This window comes from Urocitellus parryii, chromosome 5, assembly GCF_045843805.1.
Source record: "Urocitellus parryii isolate mUroPar1 chromosome 5, mUroPar1.hap1, whole genome shotgun sequence".
NCBI classification, from domain to species: Eukaryota; Metazoa; Chordata; class Mammalia; order Rodentia; family Sciuridae; genus Urocitellus; species Urocitellus parryii.
Window position 1 is genome coordinate 51,878,814 of NC_135535.1, and position 24,158 is coordinate 51,902,971.

Consider the following 24,158-nt stretch of genomic DNA (forward strand, 5'->3'; position numbering starts at 1 on the left):
GCCTTGAGCCACATCCCCAGCCCCTGGGCTTTAATGTTTTTAAAATAAGATAATATTCTTAAAATCCAGCTCATTTATCAGTACATGGTATTTTGTGGTTATGTGATTATATAATTTGAAAGAAGTCCAAGAATTAGTTTTCTAAAACATGCAGTTTAAAGACAAGTTAATCTACCTAAGGATTTAAGAAAATTAATCCTTTTTATTTAAGAGAAAAGTGAAAAGGAATTATTATGCACTCAATCATAATTTTCCTAGTGAGAGTGGGTGCCTTTAGTGAAGCTGAGATATCTTTTCTATTTCCGGAAAATATTTATTACATAACATATCATTCTGACATAAAAACATAAAAAAAAGGTACTTACGTATTATAGCTATGAATATAAATCTTATGAGCTGTCATTTGTTGTAGTGAAAAAACATGAATTATCATTCGATGAAGTATATCACTAGTTTCTGCAAAAAACTGGTCAAAACCCCAACACTTTTCCTGATCTGCTTCAAGGATGTTTGCAAGAACAGGGGTAAGTAGAACCTGAAGACCCCTAAAATAGTATTGAAAAAAGTTAAAGAGTAAATGTCACATTTTGTTTAGGTACAGAATCATAACATTTACCAATGAATTAAAGGAATTGCTAGTATTATTACAGTCTGTATGTTTCTGAATTCAAAATTTTTTCAAACTTTGGCATATGTGTATATACCTTATGAAAGAGATTTTGGGAATGGAACCAAAGTCTCAAATTCATTAATACATTACACACATAGCATTAGGTAATTTTATACAGTATTTTTAGTGTACCTGCCTTTTGACTATGACCTGTCAATGAGGTCAGATGTGGGTTTTTCTACCTGTACCACACTGGCACTCAAATAGTTATGGATTTTGGAGCATTTTGGATTAAGGATGCTGAACTTTAATTACTGGACTAATTTTCTTGAAAAATTAAAGTCTGCCAACTTTTCAGAAAGCCAGATAACTTTTATTTAATGTTACTTGTCAATGAATTAGGAAGTACAGCTTTTTAATGTTAGCTTATCTTTTACTGATTTTTTCTTTGATTCCCTCCTTGTTCACTTTCCTCACTTTTCCCGATCTTCTATGTATATGGATAACCAGTAAGAGCAGGTGATTAGACACCAGATGGTCATGAGGCTAAGACAATGTTTTAATTCCTGCAAAAAGTCTTTAATAATCCTGGTAATATGGCACTCCAACATATAATTTTATATAAGGAACTCAATACGCCTTTTTAGTATACTTCCTTAGAAAGTAAAATTACTATAATAATCTAGCAATCAATACCTATTTAACAAGGAATAATTTGAATAAAAAGCTTATATATTTTAAAAAAATTGAGTGGAAGAACCCTTATTCTGCCTCATGCTTTTACAATTATATAAAAAACATGTTCAAAGATACTCTCAATAACAGAATTTGAAATAGACTTTAAATTCTAAATTTGGCTATGTGACAACCACAAGAATCCCATTAATAGACTTTAAAGTACACAGTAGACATTATTTTTGCTAAACAGGTATCCATTCTCTCTCCTTTATAAGGACTTCAAACCCCTCTACTCTCTAGCATCTCTCCTTGTGCACAGATGGACATGTGGTTATTGTGATTAACTGAAGGTGGCCAGGTGATAGTACAAATTAGTACAATGAAAGTCAACCAGAAATGTTTGCAAAACAAAGTCAGTCTTCTTCCTATGGGGATTTCAAAACTGTGAGAATGTTAGTTTGGGAATGCCAGCTGTCATCAGTAGCTCCTAGGAAAGAGTCTGACCTGAAGTGAAGAAAAGTCAGAGAAAAGCATATCTGAACAATGGAAAGAGACCAAGTCTTGATGACAGTCTGAGGTCAAGGATTCAGCTGTGCTTTGAGTCATATATATGTGGTCTTTTAATTACAAAGTCAATCTATTTCCTTTTTCACTTAAACCAGTTGGGTTAGGTTTCGCTCTCCATCTCATCTTGACTACTACGACAGGAAAAAAGATGGTTATTTATTTACTTATTTATTTTGTAGTCTATCACATTTTTGGTTTGTTGTTTTCATTTAATTTGTGATATTTAAAGTCCTAGTGCCCACAACTTTTAATCGGTGCCAAAGTCATCAGACCCTCTGTGTATTCACTTGTGGATTAAACTACTATCACATTCAGGAAAAATGTTAATTCAATAATTCCAAGTGTTGATGAGTTTTGGCTTTATTTCCCGAGTAAAAATCTTACATAATTTATTCTATTTTTAATTTCTTTTACATTATTTTTTGTGTGTGATAAAAGGATTCTTATCTTATAAACAACATTTTTTTTTGAATTCTGGATGCTAACTTAGGACCCATATAAACATTTGAAATTCTGAAAAAGTACTAGAAAACCATTATTTTGCCTTTTGAATAATTTAAGTATTTTTTTCCACTTATAGTAGGACATTCTTATTAGAATATTTTTTAAAATGAGGATAGTGTCACACTTCTTAGCATTTGCTTTTTACAATTCCAGTTGAGATGTTTATTCAAATCTACATCATTCTTTGTGGTACATCAATATGAAGGTCAATACAAAAAAAAAAAAAAAAATCAAGGTCCTGAGTAGAATCTTGACTTTGGAAGAACTCCAAGACTAGTGATTAGCAATCTCAAAAAATATATGCCCTATGAATAAAAGAAAGACCAGAAGAACAGGGGAAGAGGCACAGGGTGGGGGAAGAGGGGAAGGAAAAATAATGGAGAATGTATGGAGCAAATTATGTTATGTCTACATATGAATATGTCACAAGGAACTCCACTATTAGGTATAATTCTAATGAACTATAAAAAATTATATGCCCTGTCTTGGGGAAATTGTTTACATAAGCTCAGAATAAATCTTTACATAACCATAAATGACAAAAATCACATGCTTCAATAATAACTAAAACCAAACTATACTTAAGTATTTCAGTATTTGTGATTTTAGGCAACAAACATTTAAAAATCCCAAGTGCAAACAATGGGAACTAAGTACATATACTAACCGAGAAAGACTACAAGAAATAGGCATGTCTCCACTCCAATCAATTGGTCCATTTTCTGCTTTCTGTACTCCAGATATTGCACCAGAAGGCTTTCCAGTGATTATTTTATACCTTGGGAGAAATAAAAGCATAATAAAATAAGCAGTTCATTATTGCATAGCTTATTAATGGGTTTTGCAAAAGTATTTCCTCAATTGCACCTACAATTATCTACTAGACGAATTGTGATTGATGGTCACAGGATCCATAAAACAATCAAAATATTTTGAATCTGACTGACTGAAGTAGAATAGTGGTTGTACGATTATTTTATATATGCCATAATTAATTTTCATTTGGGATCTCAGAGTGCCATTAACAGCATCTTGATGTTCACAACAAAAATATTAATTTTTCCATCTGAAAAAATGGAGCAAACAAAAAAAGTTATGTCACAGAATATCTCTAGACCATCAAAATAGCATCTAATCCTTCTTACCCACATTATCCAAAGGCACAGTCAACTAGACTATAAAATTACTGCAGAATGAACAATAACATTTTTTTAAAATTAAAAAAAAGATAAAACTATAACATAGCACAGTATCAGAAAAAATTTTGTATATTGAAAAAATATATACACATATAGGAATAGATGTATAGACCAAAATTGTAAGTCAAATTTTATGTGATTCCTGATGATGATAAAAATAAAGATGAACCATGGGGAAGCAAAATACCACTAAATGACATAGCAAGTCAAAGAAAATAGTCTTTTAAAGCATTTCAAAACTTTCCTAAATAAAATCTAAAAGTAGGGGGAAAAGGTGAGAGAGCTTCAGACATTTAAGAATACTTTCACCCATATTAAAATATCATGTTACATAATACAGAAGGATCTTACATAATCTCATATCAGAATTTAATATCTAAATAAATGTGTGCTGAGTAAATCAATGTGTTAAAACAAACAAACAAAAAAAACCCTTCAACCAATCAGTACAACTGACTGATTTAGACTGCTGCCTCCTAAGTAGAAACAGTCACAATTTCTGCTTTAAGAGATATATATATATTTTTTTTGGGGGGGAAGCAGGGATTGAACCCAGAGGTGCTTAACCACTGAGTCACATCCTCAACCGTTTTTATTTTGAGACAGGTTCTAAGTTGCTTTAGACCCTGCTAAATTGCTGAGGCTAGCCTCAAACTTGTGATCCTCCTGCCTCAGCCTCCTGAGTTGCTGGGATTATAAACATGCACTATCACACCCTGAGAAAAGATTTTTCAAAGAAGGAAATTAATGAAAAACAAGGTGAGTTCATGCAAGAAGGACCTGATTATGGAGGAATAAATGGAGATAGGTAAGATTTCTGCAAAACAGAGGTTAACAGAGGAATGATAGAATTCTTACATAAATTCTTCTTCTTCTACTTCTTTTTTTTTTTTTTTTTTTTTTTGATACTAGGGATTAAACCCAGGGGCACTATAACACTGAGCTCCATCTCCAGACCTTTTTATTTTTTATTTTAAGGTAGGGTCTCACTAAATCAACAAGACTGGCTTTGAACTTATAATCTTCCTACCTCAGTCTCCCACTTCACTGGGATTACAGGCATGTTCCACATTGTCTAACTCTTATACATATTCTTAAAAAAGCTTAACTAAATAAGATCCACATATAAACATTCATAAGATACAAATAAGATGCTAAAGGAGCAACACTGCTATAATACGAGATGAATATATCATTATCGGTACAGTAAAATGGTCATTACTGACTACTTTAAGCACCTGTAACATTTCCTAATATCAGCGCTCATTAAAGCAGAGTTCTATATGAAAAGATAAATTCTTCTAATTTATAACTGTCCACATTGAAGTCAGACAAAACTCTCAGGTATTTCTAATTGCCTATGAGCCAAATGTTTCCTTTACTAGGGAACATCACACTTTTCTTTAATCCATTTCTACAACATCAAGAAATGCTTGCTTTAAAACATATCTAAAAAGCATAACTTAGGAACAATTTACATTTAATGAGAAGAACACAAACTGACTGTTAAGGTTTAGCTATGAGGTGTTTCCCAAAAGCTCATGTGGGAGACAATAAGAATGTTCAGAGATGAAATAATTGGGTCATAGCAGCCTTAGCATAATCAATGTATTAATCCACTTGAATGGATTTACTGGATGGAAACTATAGGCAGGAAGGGTGCTGCTGGAGATGGGTCGCTGAGGGTGCTCCTTTGACAAGTGCAGCTCTTTCTCTACTTTCTGGTTGTCTTGTCCTAAGCTACTTTCCTCTGTCATGCTCTTTTGCCAAGATATTCTGCCTTATTCCAGGCATAAAGCAATAGAGCTGGCTGCCTATAGACTGACACCTCTGAAACCATGAGCTCCAAATAAAACTTTTGCTCCTCTAAAATTGTTCTTATCAGGCCTTCTGGTCACAGTGGCAAAATAGCTAACTAAAACAGACTTAGTCATTGTTCATGAAAGGATCTTATTAAACAGGGCTCTGCTGAGAAAGTAGGCTCAGGCTAATGCTATACCAAAATAATCAGTGCAGTTAATAGGATGTCTTCTCCCATGTACCATCCATGCTGGAAAATGATGAGTACTAAGTTTTATCGAAAGGGTATGAATTTATTTTATTTCCTTAAATCAACAAATGCAAAAAATATGCTTCTCCCTCAATTTTCTGAGATGAGACTAAATAAAAGGTTGTAGTTTTTTTTTTTTTTAAGAGAGAGTGAGAGAGGAGAGAGAGAGAGAGAGAGAGAGAGAGAGAGAGAGAGAGAGAGAGAGAGAATTTTTATTTATTTTTTAGTTCTTGGCAGACACAACATCTCCGTTGGTATGTGGTGCTGAGGATCGAACCCGGGTCGCACGCATGCCAGGCGAGCGCGCTACCGCTTGAGCCACATCCCCAGCCCCAAAAGGTTGTAGTTTTACAGTGGAGATTATTACTTTAAGTTGTATGCTTACAAAAGGTAGGATCAAAAATATAAAGGTCTTGGGGCTGGGGTTGAGGCTCAGCAATAGAGTGTTTGCCTAGCATGTGTGAGGACCTGGGTTCGATCCTCAGCACCACATAAAAACAAATAAATAAAATAAAGGTATTATGTCCAACTGCAATGAAAAAAATATTTAAAAAAATATAAAAGTCTGAAAAATATATGAAGACATAAAAGAAAGGTTCACAGGTTAGATTGTCAGTGAGTTATTGTTCCAAATCATTTACTACACTAAATACTCATAACCTCATAATTTTATATGTATGTGGGTTGACTATTTCTCATGAAGCAAGGTCGGTCATTCATTTATTTTAAAATTAAAAAGAAGTATGGCCTGTGCACACATAAATTTTATAATAAATTTCATACCTACAAATTTCTCTTTTCCTTGATTATTTGGTTTAAAATAAATGATTTTTTACACTGTTTTCTAAAAATACATAATATAATATACTAGTAAAATGCAGTCTCTAAACCAAACTGGCAATACTAGAAAAAAATTTAATATTTTACTATTGCCAAAATGTTATTTTTAAAATGGCAAAAGGAATCAGACCAGTGCAGAATAAGAATTATATTTCTTTTAGATCTGGTACTCTGCAGAATCTTATTTTTTCAGTTGGAGGAAAAATGCTGATAAATACTCAATACTCAAAGTGAAACAAAGAAACAGTATGCTGAAATAGAAATCAAGATGTGGTGTACTTTCAACGATGGACCAAAGATCAGACACCATTTTATACATAAGATATTTAAACACGATATGGAAAATTATGGCTACATACTTTTATAAGATTGCATTCTTATTAAACACCAGATAATTTATAAGAAATCAGAAATGACTGCTAAGCCAATTTTCATTAGTGTCCACTTCTACAATATGGTGAAAACAAAATAATACATACATTTAAAAAAGTATTTCTAATTTAAGATGGGCCCACTTACATCACTTCTTTATTCCTGCGAGGTCCTTCAAATGGTCTAAATGGTAGGGATCCAGTAGCTGCATGGTAAAATGTTACTCCAATGCTCCAAAGATCAACTGTTGCTCCATATTTTTTTTGATGATCTTTTCTTAGCACTGCTCTCTCATACATATCAGGATGCTAAGAAAAAACAAAAAGGATGAAAAACAATGAGCTGTGACCAATATGTTTACACAAAAAATGGGTCCTCAATGTCTAGAACTGCTATCATATTTTCCTAATGATTTCATGCTCCCATTCTCAAAAGACTATTTCACATCTTTCCTTTTTCATCTCAAATCTTAATACCAACTCCTTGACCCTTGATTTTGATGATCTCACTTCAAGTAGGAAATATCAATCAGATCAACTCTCCTTTAGATCCTTTAGCATACACTAACCTACCTGAACCTGAGTCCATTTGTTAAACTTACTTTCCAGGTAAAACAAAACAGCTCCCATCAAAGACCAACTTTTCCATTTGTACTCTGGAGGCCCTCATATTATCTTACCAACTCCAGAAATGAATTCTTGCAATTATTATCCCTTTTACTTTACGGATCAATTTTCCCTCTCCATAACTTCTTTAAAAACGTAAAAACAAAATCCTAAACTGACCTCACAAACCTTTTCAACTGTCATCCAGTTCTCTGCTTTCCACCACAGCAAAATAGTTACCTTACCTTCTCATTTCCCATTCAGGTCTAGAGTATTAAATATTCTGTATACACTTTAATTCTAAATCTATCTCCTGTCCTGAGCTTCAGATTCATATATCCTATTGTTCTTTTTAATGTTTAAAAGGAAGCTCAAATTTAACACATCCAAAAGTCTTCTCAAATCTGTTTCCTACCTATCTTTACCTTTTAAATAAACAATACCACCATCTATCCATTTGTTCATAACCCAAAACCTATCAGGTGACTTTGATTTCTTTGCTTCATTCCTCACATGCAATCCACTAGTGATCATACTGGTTCTGAAGGGAAAACTAAATTGTCTAGAATCAGTTCAGAGGACTATCTTGACTAAATGCATTGGGGATCTAATGACCTAGGAAAGTAGCTAGTCTGATGTTAAACATGTCATTAAGCACAGGAGACATATTCCAGATTTGCTGAGAATAGCTGGATCTTCTAAGAAAAGATGTAGGAGTATAAAGATCTAGACATTTAGCTCAGCCTCCTGACATCTGCCTTTTGAACATTATATACTGGCAAGTTGAGGGTTCTTGGGAGATAAAGCTTTATAAATGTACCAGGAATCAAAGTAGATTCCTCACCCAAATAACCCCAAACTAAAACAAACTCTTATGACATTGTGGGATTTACCTAAAGCTTATGGGAATTGGAAACCATGTAGGAAATACTACCAGGAGTGGTTTTTAAATGATGCAATCTATGAATCTGACTCCCAAAACAACAGTCTCTGGATTTTGTAGGAGAGGGTCATGGGTGCTGGAGGGAGAAAGACAATTTTGGGAAATATTTTAGTGTGAAATGAGAAGCAGAGATAAGCATTATAAGACCTGGCTTTGAAATGAGTTTCCAAGTATATGCCTTACAGATACATGGAGTCTCAGCAGCTATGTTGGTTTTGTGGCTCAGAAAATAAGTGACTGTTATTCAAAATGACAGCCAGATCCAGCAGCTAGTGCTTAGTGTACACTAGGCCTGAAATACCTGGACATATCTGATATCTTCTAGAACATGAGGCCATCAACCTGGAAAGAAGAGATACAGTGATTCTATAAGGAGACAAAGTGGGGACCACCTAAAAAAGTACAATAGTACACAAGTTAACTGGTAGACTGAAGCACTTCCCCAGGTAGTGACTGACTGGGAGTGGCTTGACACATGTTGGTGTGACACGTTTGTGCCCACTGGCTCTCTCCCAAATGTGCCACTTGTGATAATACACAGATTGGTATTCCTGGACTTGGATGATGGCATCTGTAATAGGAATAAAGCTACTCCAAGGCTTTCAGGATTATATCATTGAGATAATAAGGGTCAGATAAAAAACAATGGAAGAAAGAATGATGTTTTCCTGGGGCTTTAGTCCATGAAGATAGAAGATTTAACTTCTGGCTGGATAATTCCTGAAAAATTCCAAATACGTAGAGTTTCATTTAAATACAGAATGTTTCTAGATTGCTGAGCTTCAGACTATTATTTATTTTAAAACTTCTGGTATTAAAGTATTAAAATTTTCTGCACTTGAAAATAGGGATAAGGTTATTTTGAAATAGGAAATGGATTAGAATATAATTTGAGCCTACAGTACAACATGGACTTGGAGTTAATTTATTGAATGTTTTGTTCTTCTCAAAAGTCAGTTAGAAGCAAAAGCTAGTGTTTCTAGGAAGTGATATGAAAGATTAAGAGTTGGCATGGGGAGCAAGCTGATGAAGGCTGTTTGTTATGGTCATCACCATAATTGGGAAAGGCTACTGGTATTTGGTGGGCAGAGACAATTTAGAGGCATCATGCTATATATCTAACAGTTCCAAAATACACTGTTTCCACAGCACAAATTACTTTCCAATATCCTGCCAGGTAGTTGTACAAGTGAGAAATTTCTTTTTTTAATATTTATTTTTTTATTTGTTCTTTTTAGGTATACATGACAGTCAAGAGTGTTTTGACATATTATACATACATGGAGTTTAACTTCCCATTCTTGTGGTTGTACATCATGTGGAGTTACACCAATCATGTATTCATATGTGAGTATAGGAAAGCTACATCATATTAATTCTACTGTCTTTCCTATTCCTGTCCCCTCTTTCCTTCATTCCCCTTTGTCTAATCCAAAGAACTTCGACTCCCCCATCTCTTATTGTGTGTTAGTATCTGCATATCAGAGAGAACATTTGGCCTTTATTTTGGGGGGATTGGCTTATTTCACTTAGCACGATGGTCTCCAGTTCCATCCATTTACCTGTAAATGCTATAATTTCATTCTTCTTTATGATTGAGTAATATTGCATTGTGGCTATGTACCATATTTTCCTTATCTATTCATCTGTTGAAGGGCACCTAAGTTGGGTCCATAGCTTAGCTATTGTGAACTGAGCTGCTATAAACATTGATGTGGCAGCATCACTATAGTATTCTCATTTTAAGTCCTTTGGGTGTATGTTGAAGAATGGGATAACTGGGTCAAATGGTGATTCCATTCCAAGTTTTCTAAAGAATCTCTACTGCTTTCCAGAGTGTTTGTACCAATTTGCAGTCCCACTAACAATGTAAGAATGTGCCTTTTTCTCTACATTCTTGCTAACATTTATTGTTACTTGTATTTTTGATGATTGCCATTCTGACTGAAGTGAAATGAATTCTCAGGGTAGTTTTAATTTGCATGAGAAATCTATTTCTAACTCTGTATGTATGGCAAAGCATTTCTGTATTGTTTTCCCAAGAATGCAGCTATTATTTAAACCTGCTTTGTTTAGTTAAACACTTTACTAATAATTGTTCACTACTCTGGAAAATCATGCCAATGACCATACTGTGATTTTGTGATAAATGATTTAGTAAATGGAAGTTATCACTGCAATTGTATTCAAAATAACATGCATACAGGTACAAGCATATATAATTTGTTTACAAGTGAAGTTGTTCCCAAACTTTTACATATTAAATACCTATTTTTTATTGTGAACTATTTTCCTTTATATTATTAAGATATCATAGTATTCTTTCAATTAGGTATATAAGTTGATTATATTATCTAAGAATTTCACTCCAAGATAATTTGTGAAATATTTATAAAAACAGGGTGTACATCTGACAGGGTGCCCTGTATCATCTAGTAGGCCCCACATTACTATTTAATTTTCAGCTCCTACTACTAAATTCCAGCCAAACTGCTTTCTTTATGTCTCTTGAATACCTAAGGTCATTTTTGTCTTAGACCTTTTGCAGATGCTTGTAACACTTACCCTCAAATCTCTGTCTTGCTTCTTTTTATCATTTCATTGTCAGTTTGTTTAGGCCTTAAAGGACACTTTCCTTGGCTATCTTTCTCCTGCTAATACTTTTAAAAATATTATCTCTGCAAAACTTTAATGTTCCAAATTTATCTTATTTAACTATTAATTATCTTGTTAACTTCTGTTTTGTCTACTAGAATGGGGGCTCCATACAGAAGGAATGGTGTGTGTGTGGTTTGCCTTAGAAATCTCATTAGCTAGAACAGTGCCTGGTTCCAAGCACTATATACATATATACATATATATATACATACATATACAAACATATATATACATACATATATACAAACATATATGTATACATATATTAGGTTTTTTTGGTTTGTTTTTTTAATACCTTTATTTTTATTTATTTTTATGTGGTGCTGAGGATCGAACCCAGGGTTTCATATGTGCTAGACAAGTGCTCTACCACTGAGTCACAACCCTAGCCCTCCATCAATATTTATGGAATGAAGGAATGATACCCATTTTTAGGTAATTTAGCTAAAAGATCATCAAACATAACTACAGATCAGTTTGGGGTTATATATTGTTAGGAAAACAAATAAGATGCCTGAATTTATGCAGACTTACAATAATCTGAATAAAGCTATAGGGGGTTGCTAGACTTTATTCTTCATCTTATAACATTACAATAGCAACATGCAATTGGAAAAGTCACAGAACCTAAGACTGTCAAGATCCTCAGAGCCATGAACAATTAATGATAGCTACATAAACTTCCCAGTTACATATCCAAAGTACTTACATAATAATTATTTTTTTGTATTGGAGATTGAACCCATGAGCACTTAACCACTGAGCCATGTTCCCAGCCCTATTTTGTATTTTATTTAGAAACAGGATCTTTTTTAAAAAATATCTTTATTAGTTGTTGATGAAATTTTTTATTTTATTTATTTATTTGTATGTGGTGCTGAGAATCAAACCCAGTGCTTTGCACATGCTAAGCAAGCGCTCTACCACTGAGCCACAATCCCAGTCCTAGAAATAAGATCATGCTTAGGGCCTCACTAAGTTGCTGAGGCTGGCTTTGCCCAGGTATTTACTTTTTTTTTTTTTTTTTTAAGAGAGAGAGAGAGAGAGAGAGAGAGAGAGAGAGAGAGAGAGAGAGAGAGAGAGAATTTTAATATTTATTTTTTAGTTTTTGGCGGACACAACATCTTTGTTTGTATGTGGTGCTGAGGATTGAACCCGGGCCGCACGCATGCCAGGCGAGCGAGCTACTGCTTGAGCCACGTCCCCAGCCCAAGGTACTTACTTTTAACTAATATTTTCTTAATATTTTCAAATCTTACTAACTTCACACAAACACACCTAAATAAACCTTTTCTTTTTATTTATTTATTTATTTTTTTCTTCTCTTTTTTTTTTTAAAGAGAGAGAGAGAGAGAGAGAGAGAGAGAGAGAAAGAGAGAGAGAGAGAATTTTTTTCTAATATTTTTTAGTTTTCAACGGATACAACATCTTTGTTTGTATGTGGTGCTGAGGATCGAACCTGGGCTGCACGCATGCCAGGCAAGCGCGCTACTTCTTGAGCCACATCCCTAGCCCCTAAATAAACCTTTTCAACCAAAGAGTTTTTCTACATCTCTGACATTTCGAATTAGGTATTTACAGAGGCATTTCATTTTGTATATAAAATAGTCCTTTTGGTTTTTCAATAACCAACTCTCTCTGAATACAATTTTCTGATTCAGAAATATAATTAATTTTGCTCTAAAGGGAACAGTATTATAACAAGCTTATAATGTCTTAACTGCTCTGACCCAAAAATAGTATGCTTTAGTGGCTAGAATCTTCTTGAGGGTATAGATAGCTTTTTGTTTCAATAAAGATCCATGACATAAGTAAAATTAAAAGACTTAAGGGTACTAGAAAACTTCTAAGAAAAATAGTGCTCCCTTGCCTGGCACAGTGGCACACGCCTATAATCCCAGCAGCTGGGGAGGCTGAGGCAGGAGGAAATCGAGTTCAAAGTCAGCCTTAGCAAAAGCAAGGTGCTAGGCAACGCAGTGAGACCCTCTCTAAATAAAATGCAAATAGGGCTGGGGATGTGGTTCAGTGGTCAAGTGTCCCTGAGTTGAATCCCTGGTACTTCTCTAAAAAAATTAAAAAAAAAAAAAAATAGTGCCCTCAAGAACGAATATCCTAGGCTGGAGTTGCGGCTCAGTGCAGAGTGCCTGCCTGGCACTTGTGAGGCACTGGATTCGACTTTCAACACCACATAAGAAAAATAAATAAAATAAAGGTATGTGCCCATCTACAACTAAAATATATTAAAAAAAAAAGAACCAATATCCGATAGCCTTCATACACACCATATTCATTAGAATAGAAAATTCAACTTTTGTTATAAAAATTACACATAACATTTTATAGATCATGAGCTGGCTTACCAATTATCCAATTATATTTGTTATATGTTTAACATTTTAAAATGAAATGTTTAGGGCTGAGGTTGTGGCTCAGTGGTGGAGCACTTGCCTAGCATATTGAGGCACTGGGTTTGGCCCTCCGCACCACATTAAACAAATAAATAAAAATACTGTGTCCTACTACAACTAAATTTTTTTTTTTTTTTTTAAAGAGAGAGGAGAGGGGGGGAGAGAGAGAGAGAGAATTTATTTATTTTTTTATTTTTAGTTCTCGGCGGACACAACATCTTTGTTGGTATGTGGTGCTGAGGATCGAACCCGGGCCACACGCATGCCAGGCGAGCGCGCTACCGCTTGAGCCACATCCCCAGCCCCTAAAAATATTTTTTATATAAAATTATTAGTGATATATAACTTACCAAATATTCTTCTGTACCATACAGAGAAACAAACTGTTCATCATCTTCTAATTCTCTAGCTGCACCAAAATCTGTGAGTTTGTACACAGACTGTCCATCTTCCCCTATGACACGCATGATATTTCCTGGCTTGATATCACGGTGTACTATTCCATTTTCTCGAAGGTGATTCATTCCTCCCACTTTGGTAATAAATATAAAACAAAGGAATCATATGTGGGTACCTATGTGTACACACATCTCAAATTCATTGATATAATACACTCATTCACACAATGTCTTCCCATAAATTGATGCAAAAACATTTCACTCAAAGTAACAGATGTTCTACATAACCCACTTCATATTTCAATTATAAGGAGTTTTAGAATAAGAATCAATATGGTTTCTAGGGAGGACTCCAATCTCCCTTAAATACTATCAGGAAAATATAATAAAATGCATATGATTTCTGAAATTGCTTTTGTGTATGTGTATATGTACATATATCTTAAAACTAATAAAGATTCTCAGAAAGATATCAAACTTTCATCTTTATATTTCTTTACCTTAGGGGGAAACTGCATTAAAATTAAATTGTATTCAATAAAGTAACAAAAAAGTAAAAGGTCAAGTGTCTGATTAGTTTCCATAAAAACGTATTTCTCATGTGCTTCAGTGCTATTTCAAAAGCCCATTTTCTTTTCTTTTTTTTTTTTATATTTATTTTTTAGGTGTAGATGGACACAACACAATGCCTTTATTTTTTTTTATGTGGTGCTGAGGATCGAACCAGGGTCCCCCCCCCACCGCCCCATGCTAGGTGAGTGCTCTACCACTGAGCCACAATCCCAGCCCTCCATTTTAAGGTGACTACATTGTTGAAATTAAGTTGACAGGCAGTGTCACTAAAACATTTGATAACTGATAGAAGAATGTCCAAATTCAACATATGAAAATGAGTTCAGGGTTATCAATGTACAATTATTAAAAGTCAGGGCTAGCAGTATACTATGAAGGCATAAATTATTTGCAATTTCTATTTGATTAAAAAGGCTGAAGCATACTAATAATTGTGTTTCACTTTCATTTAATTCTTAAATGATCTCCACTCTACTTTCAGTGTCAAGGTTAAGAATTCCTATTAATTTTATACTTTCCTTATAACTGGGATTTTCCAGCTCCTCAAATATAGGGTTCATTTCTTTTAAAAAGTTATTACTTCTTTTGGTTACCATGTTTAAAATAATGACAGATTTATTGAAATATAACTCAAAGCATAACATTAATCTTTTTAAAGTGTACAATTCAGTAATTTTAGTACAGTCCAGAGCTGTATAATTCTCACCACTGATTTCAGAACATTTATCATGCCCAAAATAAAACCCAATTACACCAAAAGAAATCCCATAACTATTATCAGCCACTTCTCAACTCTGTCCTCAATCACTAGTCTGCTTTCTCTACTGTCTAATTTGTATATTATAAATATTTCATACGAAAGGAATCATGTAATGTTGTAGCTGTTTTAAAAATATTTTTTTAGTTGTTGTTGGACCTTTATTTTTATTTCTTTATATGCAAGGCTGAGACTCAAACCTAGTGTCTCACACATGCTAGGCAAGCACTCTACCACTGAGCTACAACCCCAGCTCCAATAGTGTGGCTTTTTGTGTCCAGCTTCTTTCACTGAGCATAATGTTTTCGCGGTTCATCCACATTTTAGCATGTATCACTATTCAATTTCTTCTTATGAATGAATAATATTTCATCGCTTAGATATACCACATTTTTGTTCATACATTCATCAGCTGATGGACATTTGGGCTGTTTCCCTTTTTTGGATATTATGAATTGTGCACAGTGGTATAAGTTTTTGTGTGGATATGTTTTTAATTCTTTTGGATACATACTTGGCAGAATTACTGGATCTGGATCATATGGTAATTCTATATTTATCCTTTTGAGAAACTGTCAGACTGCTTTCCAAAGTGGCTATATCATTTTACAGTCCTACCTGTCTTGTATGAGGGTTCTAGTCTCTCCACATCTTTGCCAACACTTGTTTTTCTTTTTGATTTTAGCTATTCTAGGGGAGTAGGAAGTGATATTTCACTGTGGATTTGATTTCATTTTCCCTAATAACTAATGATGTTCAGCATCTTTTAATGTACTTCTTGCTAATTTATATATCTTTTTGGGAGAATATTTCTTCAAATCCTTTGCCCATTTAAAAATTGGGGTTGCCTTCTATTGTTGAGTTGCCTAGACAAAAATTCCTCATTTGTGATTTGCAAATGTTTTTTTCTCTCATCCCATGGAATGAGAGACTTGTTATCTTTTGAAGCACAGATGTTTTAAATACTGATGAAGTCTAATTTATTTTTTTCCTTTTTGGTATTTGGGCTTTTGGTATCATATCAAAGAAAGCATTTCATAAAGTTCTTCCATTTTTTAATGTAAATTTCTAAAAATTTTATGTCATGACATGTTAAACACACACACACACACACAAATCATATAAATAAATAAACATACCCACATCTCGTAAGACAATTAAAAATTCTGATTCTGGTAGTCCATAGGCATTTGATGGCTCTTCTAAAACAGTGTACAGACTCCCACATGGACAGAATTCCATAATGAGTACTTTATGTCTTGTTGTTGTCTGAAAAAAAAAAAAATCAGTTTGGGAATCATTATGAAAAAAAAATTTTATTATATGGCAGTACTTAACGATTTCATTTGTTTTTACTTACTTTTTTCTTCAACTTACTGGAGATTGAACCAGGGTGCTTTACTCCTGCTCTTTTTCTTTTTAATTTTAAAACAGGGTCTCATTAAGTTGCTGAGTAAGGTTGCCCTTGAATTTGCAATTCTCCTGCCTCAACCTCCTAAGTAGCTGGGATTACAGGCATGAACCTTCAAATCCTGCTTTCTGATTTCATTTGAAGGTAGAATTTGTTATGATGATGAATGCACTGTCAATTGCTTCACCTAGATTTCACTGAAATACTTGATGACTGTGCACATATAAAAATTAACATCTTCCAAATTCTTATTATGTAAGAAAGTCAGATTTGTTTTGGAAAACCAACGAGTGAAAATGGGCTAAATCTAAACTACAAAATCATTGTTACAGTGTTGAATAATTCTGTTAAAATTATTTTCAATTTCTAGTGTATAGTAGTAGTACATTTAGAACAATAGTTCTTCTAAAAATCTCTTAAACACTTGAAATTTTTCTAATGACAAGTACTTTTACTTTGAGGAATGAAGTCTAATCCTTAAAAACAAATAGATGGTAGAATAGTTGAGTAGCACCTCTTGCATTAAAGTTATGATCTGCTCATTTGCATCTCAGCTGGTTTGTTTTGAACTTTGATTTTAATGTACCATTGATTGCAAGATTCATCATCAATACAACAATAGCTTTAAAGGGAAGAAACATCAAATAACATAATACACTATTATTATCATATGCATGCCAATTTTAGAAACTTGAAAATTTTAATGAGTCTAAAAATCCAGATTTCATCTCCAACTTTTTATCTTCCCTATCTCCCCACTACACCCTTTTTTGCAGTGGGGAGAAAAGAACCTAGGGGTACTCTACCACTAAGCTACCTTCCCAGTCCTTTCCATTTTTTGAGACAAGATCTAAGTTGCAGAGGCTGGCCTTAAATTTTCAATCCTCCTGCTTCGGCTTCCCAAGTAGCTGAGATTAACAGGTGCACGCTATCATAGTAAGTTCCTTTCTTCTGTTTATAATTTTTCTTACATAGCCCCAAAACACTGTTATAAAATATTTTAAACTTCTCTACCATTTAATAGTAACAGAAAAAAAGGGAGAAATATTTTTTAAAAAACTGTTGCCCTTTTTATTTTTTAAAATTATTATTTTTTGCCATATTGGGGGTTGTGGGGATTGAACCCAGGGATGTTTTACCACTAAGTTACATCCTTACCCCCAACCTCATTTTGTTTTTAAACTGGGAATTGAACCCAGGGATGCTTTCTACTGAGCTATATTCCTAGTCCTTTTTATTTTTTTGAGAGAGGGTCTTACTAAGTTGCTTAATGCCTCAGTAAGCTGCTGAGAATGGCCTTGAAATTGCAATTCTCCTGCCTTAGCCTCTCAGGTTGCTGGGATTACAGGCGTGCACCATTACACCTTGCTCTTAGCCCTTTTCAAAAATCTGAGACAGTGTCTTGCTAAATTGCTAAGGCTGGCCTTAAACTTGGGATCCTCCTGTCTTTGTCCCCTAGTTACAGGGATTACAAGTGTGTGCCACAACACCTGGAAAACCTATTGTTTTTAAATAACAAAATAATATATATTGATTGTTGAAAATTTGGGAAATATACATAATTCTATCACCCCAGGATAATTATGTTAACATTATGGTATACTTCCTTTCAGTCTTTTTTATATGGATCAAATTTCATTCTAGATATACAACAAATGTTTGCATATTACACTGTATATAGAAGATCATATTGCATTATCTATTTTAGTCCTGATTTATTTATATAACATTATATATAAGTATATTCTCAGGTAATTAAATTTTTGGTAAAATCTTTTCATTACTGAACTAATGAATAGTGAAGCAATAATTTTATCAAAGAAATTTTGGCTTTTGCTCTATTGGGAAGTCATTTCTGGCCCCTAAAGGATCCTGTCTTAAAGAAATTCTTTTGAGTATCTGGGGGCTTCAGCCAACGGAAAGTTAAACAATGTGATTTATGATGGAATATTTAGGACACACTGTATCACTCCAGAGAAAATGGAGACTACACGAATTCTTCCAAACCTATGGAATGTACTGGAGACTAAAGATCAGAAATGTAGGCAATGTGTGATGATGGCCTCTTAGTAAAAATTCTGTGTACCAAAGGCTTGGGCAGGCCTTCCAGGTTAGCAACACTCCATGTGTATTTTCACATATCAATGCTAGGAGGGTGATGTGTCCCTGAGGACAAGAAACTTCAGTTAGAAACTATTTCATATCTCACCCTGAGTCTCTTCTTTTGGTTGGTCTAATCTGTATACTTTTGCTGTAACAAAATACGAAGTATAGACTAAGTATAGACTAGTGTGTAGCCCACGCCTGTAATCCTAGCAGCTCATCCCAGCAGCTTGGGAGTTGTAATCCTCTCCTACTCCTGAGGTAGGAAAATTACAAATTTGAGGCCAGCCTCAACTATCTGGCAAAGCCCTAAGCAACTATGCAAGACCCTGTCTCAAAAAATAAAAAGGGATAGGGATGTGGCACATGGTTAGATGCCCTTGGGTTCAATCCTCAGTACCAAAACAAAACAAAAAACCCTAAAAGCAAAACTATAAGTACAATACTTTCATGAGTTCTGTGAATCATTTTATGTTCTAATGAAATACCAAATTTGAGAGTCAAAGGAGCTTCCAAATTTAAAGCTGTGGTCTGAAGTTAGAGTAGCCTTCAGTACTCCTGAACTTGAAGCTGGTGTCCTAAGTAAGAGCAATTTTGTGGGAACTATGCAGTTTGCCAAACTCCTTTGTAGTGGTGTCAGAAGTCTTGGAGTAGAGCCTGCAATCTGGAAGGCCAGGCTCTTAACTTTGAGTTTGGCTAACTATGGGAAACAAACCATCACATCATCTAACTTATTTTGAAAAGGAAAAAAAAAAAAGTTGAATAAGAGACAGGGTCTTGCTAAATTGCCTATGCTGAACTCACTATCCTGCTACCTCAGTCTCCGGAATAACTGGGACTAGAATTGTGTCACCGCATCTAGCTTAATTTAACTTTTTAAACAGCTTTTATTTTACAAACAGCATATTGACTTCTTTATGTACACAGCTATAATTTACATTTGATTAGTTCCTGAGAAATAATCACTAAAAATGAAATCAGTAGGATATGGAACATAAACTACCAAACTTTTTCAAAATAGATGATTTTATTAATTACTTACGTATGTCTTAAAGGGATTAAAATAGATGTTTCAATTATTTCTGGATCATTTTTCCTAATGGAAGTCTTTCTTTTCCTATTTATTTCTAAAATCAATCTTTTAATAACTAGATTTTACAGAGTCATCTCTGGATTACTAGGATTCTTATTCTTTTACAAAGTCTCCTCTGTACTATTTCTCTTTCTCTTTAGTCTTTTTGTAATTATATCACTTTAATTTTAGTGGTTTTTTTTTTTTTTTTTTTGGTGCTGGGGATTGAATCCAGGGCCTTGTGCACGCAAGACAAACCCTCTACCAACTGAGCTATATCTCCAGCCCAAGCTTTTCTTTTTTGAATAATAATACTGATAATCAAATTCACCAAATTCTAAAGCCTCTTATTTCTTATACTTTTTTCCTGATTCCATTCTTATGATACTTTATTTCTATTTCTATATCTATTTAAGAATACTTGGGATAGAATGAGCCCTTACTTTCCTCAGTTTTTAAAATCCAGTTTTAAATGTTAGATTTTGTCTCCTAAATCATAACTATAATAAACACAATGACAAGATTAACTAAAGCTTGTCTACTTACCTCCTCTTCAATAGCAAATAATTTGACAATATTTTTGTGATTAAGTTTTTTTAACACTTCAAATTCTCTCATTTGAACATCCACTGGACGAAGGAAACTTATGTTATTAAATACTTTGATAGCAAATAAATCACCAGTTTTCTAAAAAGAGAGAGAGAGGGAGGTGCATCATTAGTGCCAGCTGTAACAATTTATATTTCTTAAGGAATTCTATACACCCCTTAGCAAAGGTAATTTGTACAAAGGTGCCTGACATTTTACAAAGTTAAAATGAATCAATTGGCTATTCAATATTTCATACTGTATATTTTAGAATTTTGAAATGGTTATTTTAATATTACAAATGAAACTTATATTATGATACGCTATAAAGATAGTCATTTATACATCAGAAGATAAAAGCTTTTGTAGAATTAAAAGTGAAGTCATCTACTGGATAAGAAACTGAAACTGAAACTCCAAGGGTTTCTTTAAGGCCTAATACTTTTAAAGAAGTAAAAGGAACACAGGACCAATGTGAAAATACATTCTATTTATGAAATTTTTATTAAAAATCTCAATGTGATTAATTTTTCAGAAATACTTACTGGTTATGAGAGTGTGTGTGTGTATGTGTGTGTGTATGTGTGTGTGTATGTTTTTAAGTAGGAGCTGGAGAAGGCAATTCAAATGGACTTCCTGGTTGAATTATACCACTGTTGTCCAGGGCAACTACATGCTACATGCCTAGGGCAGGCTGTTCCTTCACAGACCTTCTCTAGAGGATGAAGGGCATTTCTTCTTCCCTACTGGTGACCATCTTACTCACTTTTTCACGGTCTAGTGAAGTAGATCAGTAGGTAGTATAACAATGCATAGTAGTAGCTAGTAGGGAATTCTAGAGGGTACCAAAGATATGCTTAAGGGGCTGGGGGTATAGCTCAGTGGTACAGCACTTGCCTAGCATGCATGAGGCACAGAGTTTAAGCACCAGTACCAAGGAGGGGGGGGGATAAGAGCTTAAATTTCACTGAATGTCACACTTCCATGTTCTTCATATTAACCTTCCTTGATTCTCTTTCAGACCCACTCATTTCCTTCTATTTAATCAGCAGGCCTCACTTTAGGATAGCCAGTTCTTCCTTCCCTATTTATCCAAGGCTAAACTTCCTAGGAACAAGATGACAATCATTTTCTCTTTGAGCCTGAGGGTCAAACAGGCATGCCCTTCTTAAAGATATTTCATGGCTCTTGGTGTGTCAGGACCGTGTGCTTTTTCCTGCTTTGCAGCCCTCTTTATAGCTTTCCACAGCCATCATTCTCCCCTCACCCCAGAATCTTTTTCTTAAAATCATTTAGCTGCTTTATAATCCCATCTCTCAAGTTCATCACTTGAAGGTCACCATCCCTGCTGTCCTAGTCACACCAAATACACAGACATATATTCTTTTGGGAGGAAAATGGGCATGAACTGTTTTCAGACAACACAAAAAGAGAAAAACCATTTAAACTTCAATTAAACACTGTTTTAACATTTTTCAGGAAAGGTAAATACACTGCCAAATCTATGTATCACCTAACAAGGGAAAATTTTTATAAGGACACTTGTTTCAAATTCAACCTAAAGTAAGGAGAATTCTAGCAGAGGAACAAGCAGGGAAAGTAAAGCAATGTCTCAATGTACCCATCTTGATTATTTTTAAACTTTTGTAGTCTGTCATATCTGTGATATTAATGCGATACTTGGGGGAATGTACCATTTTCCCTTTATTCACCTTAATAGTCATCAATCCAAGCATACGCAAATGATACTTAAGAGATCTACATATAATGTAAATACATTTGGGCAGATCAACTCATCCTTCCTGCAACTCTCTTCTCTTCAGCTTCACTATGATTATCACACACATATCCATCCACTCACACAATATTAGATAAAGGCAACTTAATGAAAAACAGAAAGATTAAGTAGTATACTTTGAATGATAAATAGTATACTTAAGAACTTAGTTATTGCTGGGCTTGGTGGTGCACGCCTGTAATCCCACTGGCTTGGGCAGCTGAGACAGGAGGATCATGAGTTCAAAGACAACCTCAGCAAAAGTGAGACACTAAGCAACTCAGTGAGACCCTGTCTCTACATAAAATACAAAATAGAGCTAGGGATGTGGCTCAGTGGTTGAGTGCCCCTGAATTCAATCCTCAGTATCCCCCTCCACCAAAAACAAAAAAAACAAAAACCAACCTAGTTATTAAGGAAAAACAGGATTTGGAGAATGACCAGGGGTATAGCCCTAAATATTTTAAATGATGTCACTAAGAACAAATATACTGGAGTTGTAGCTCAGTGGAAGAGCACTTGCTTAGCACATGTGAGGCACTGGGTTTGATCCCCAGCAACACATAAAAATAAATAAAATAAAGATATTAAAAAAAAAACAAAGAAAAAAGAACAAACACGGTTTCTATGAACACATCCCTGAAATGTTTATTTCTTAAGAACTTCAGGTTGTTTTAGGGTAATCTAATCTGTCCTCACTCATTCATTTATTCATTCAACAAACACTGAAGATCTACTATGTGCTTGCCCTAACATGAAAGACACTGAGTATCAAAGTAATGAAAGACCAGAATATGTAAGTATCCACTAATGCCAGGTACTTTAAATATGTTTCACCCAGTCTCTATGACTATCAATTGTCATACCATTAGTTTCTAATTTATTTCCTTCCTTATGCCACCTTGATACTAAGTTGAAACTCTGTGTGCAAGTACTACACATACCAAACGATCATTAAAACTTGTTAATTTGGAACACAGAAAGACAGATGGATGTATTTTCAATGTTAAATCCTATGGCATTACCTATTTTCTCTTCATGGCACAAAACAAAAACAATTTCTAAGAAACATTTAAGACTGATCATAATGAACTTAAATAAGGATCCAGAGATAATGCACAATTCTATAACCAAAGGGGAAAATGCTAAAAGCTGTCCATATGACACTTCTGATTCATGCTCCATAAGCCACAGAGGCTGTTTATAATCATATTTTCTCCCCAGAGGAAACAGCCCCTCCCCAGTGCACTTTTTAACACTGACAGAAATGACTGATAATCTCACAACTATAGTAAAACAGGAAGAAATTCCTCTCTATCAAAATGTTTAGAACCCTTGTTTCTGAAAATAAGAATTTAGGAGGGGCCAAACACCTTTTGGCTTAAAACAAATTTGTAGTGCTAAAAAACTATTGGTTACTTGTACTATAAAAGAATTTTTTACTTTATTGTTTTTCTAGTTTCTTTCCCAGGATAGATGCTTTAATTATCTTCAATTTCTTAACTTTAAATTATTTTAATTATCTTTTAATTTCATTCTCCAATATAGAATCTGACAAAAATCCTTTTGGTCCTTGAAGTGCTTCTGGAATTGGCCCTTCTATTCCTACTCCACTATTACATTTTGATTACCCCACACCTGGACTTCTTGTTGAGAATCTCATTTTACTACAATCTACCTTGTGGGATGATGTTCTAGAGGGGGCACAAACCCTTGGTACAATAGATCAGAATAATCTGTGGGTTCCCCTCCACTGTGCACATATGCTTCCCTTTACCTCCTACTGATTTCATACCATCAGAGTACAGGGTTGGTTATAAAATCAAAAGGTACAACACTAATCTTCCCCAGTCTCTTTGCAATCAACCTCCTAATTTTTCTCCATTTTGTAACACACAGGCTCTGCCACCAACAATGGGTAGATGAGTTCCCTGCTTCTGATACAAACTAAACATTCAATAATAACAAAATTCATTTAAAAACCAAAATTGCCAAGTCAAATACTTTAGTATAAGTATACTTCTCAAAAAATATATATATATAGT

General features: G+C 34.2%; 1 protein-coding gene across 2 annotated transcripts in view; it reads right to left on the reverse strand.

Annotated features, from left to right (window-relative positions):
* Tbk1 (TANK binding kinase 1) overlaps positions 1-24,158 on the reverse strand; it is a 45,036-nt gene that overhangs the window by 18,149 nt on the left and 2,729 nt on the right. Inside the window, exons 3-8 of one of the 2 annotated variants that reach the window (XM_026392971.2) lie at positions 20,295-20,435; positions 16,302-16,431; positions 13,785-13,966; positions 6,968-7,128; positions 3,027-3,137; positions 366-545 (exon numbers count right to left, since the gene is read on the reverse strand). In XM_026392971.2, coding sequence (XP_026248756.1) covers positions 366-545; positions 3,027-3,137; positions 6,968-7,128; positions 13,785-13,966; positions 16,302-16,431; positions 20,295-20,435 — 905 coding nt within the window. Of the gene's footprint in view, positions 1-365; positions 546-3,026; positions 3,138-6,967; positions 7,129-13,784; positions 13,967-16,301; positions 16,432-20,294; positions 20,436-24,158 lie in introns of those variants that run through there. The other variant, XM_077798455.1, reaches the window with a different exon arrangement.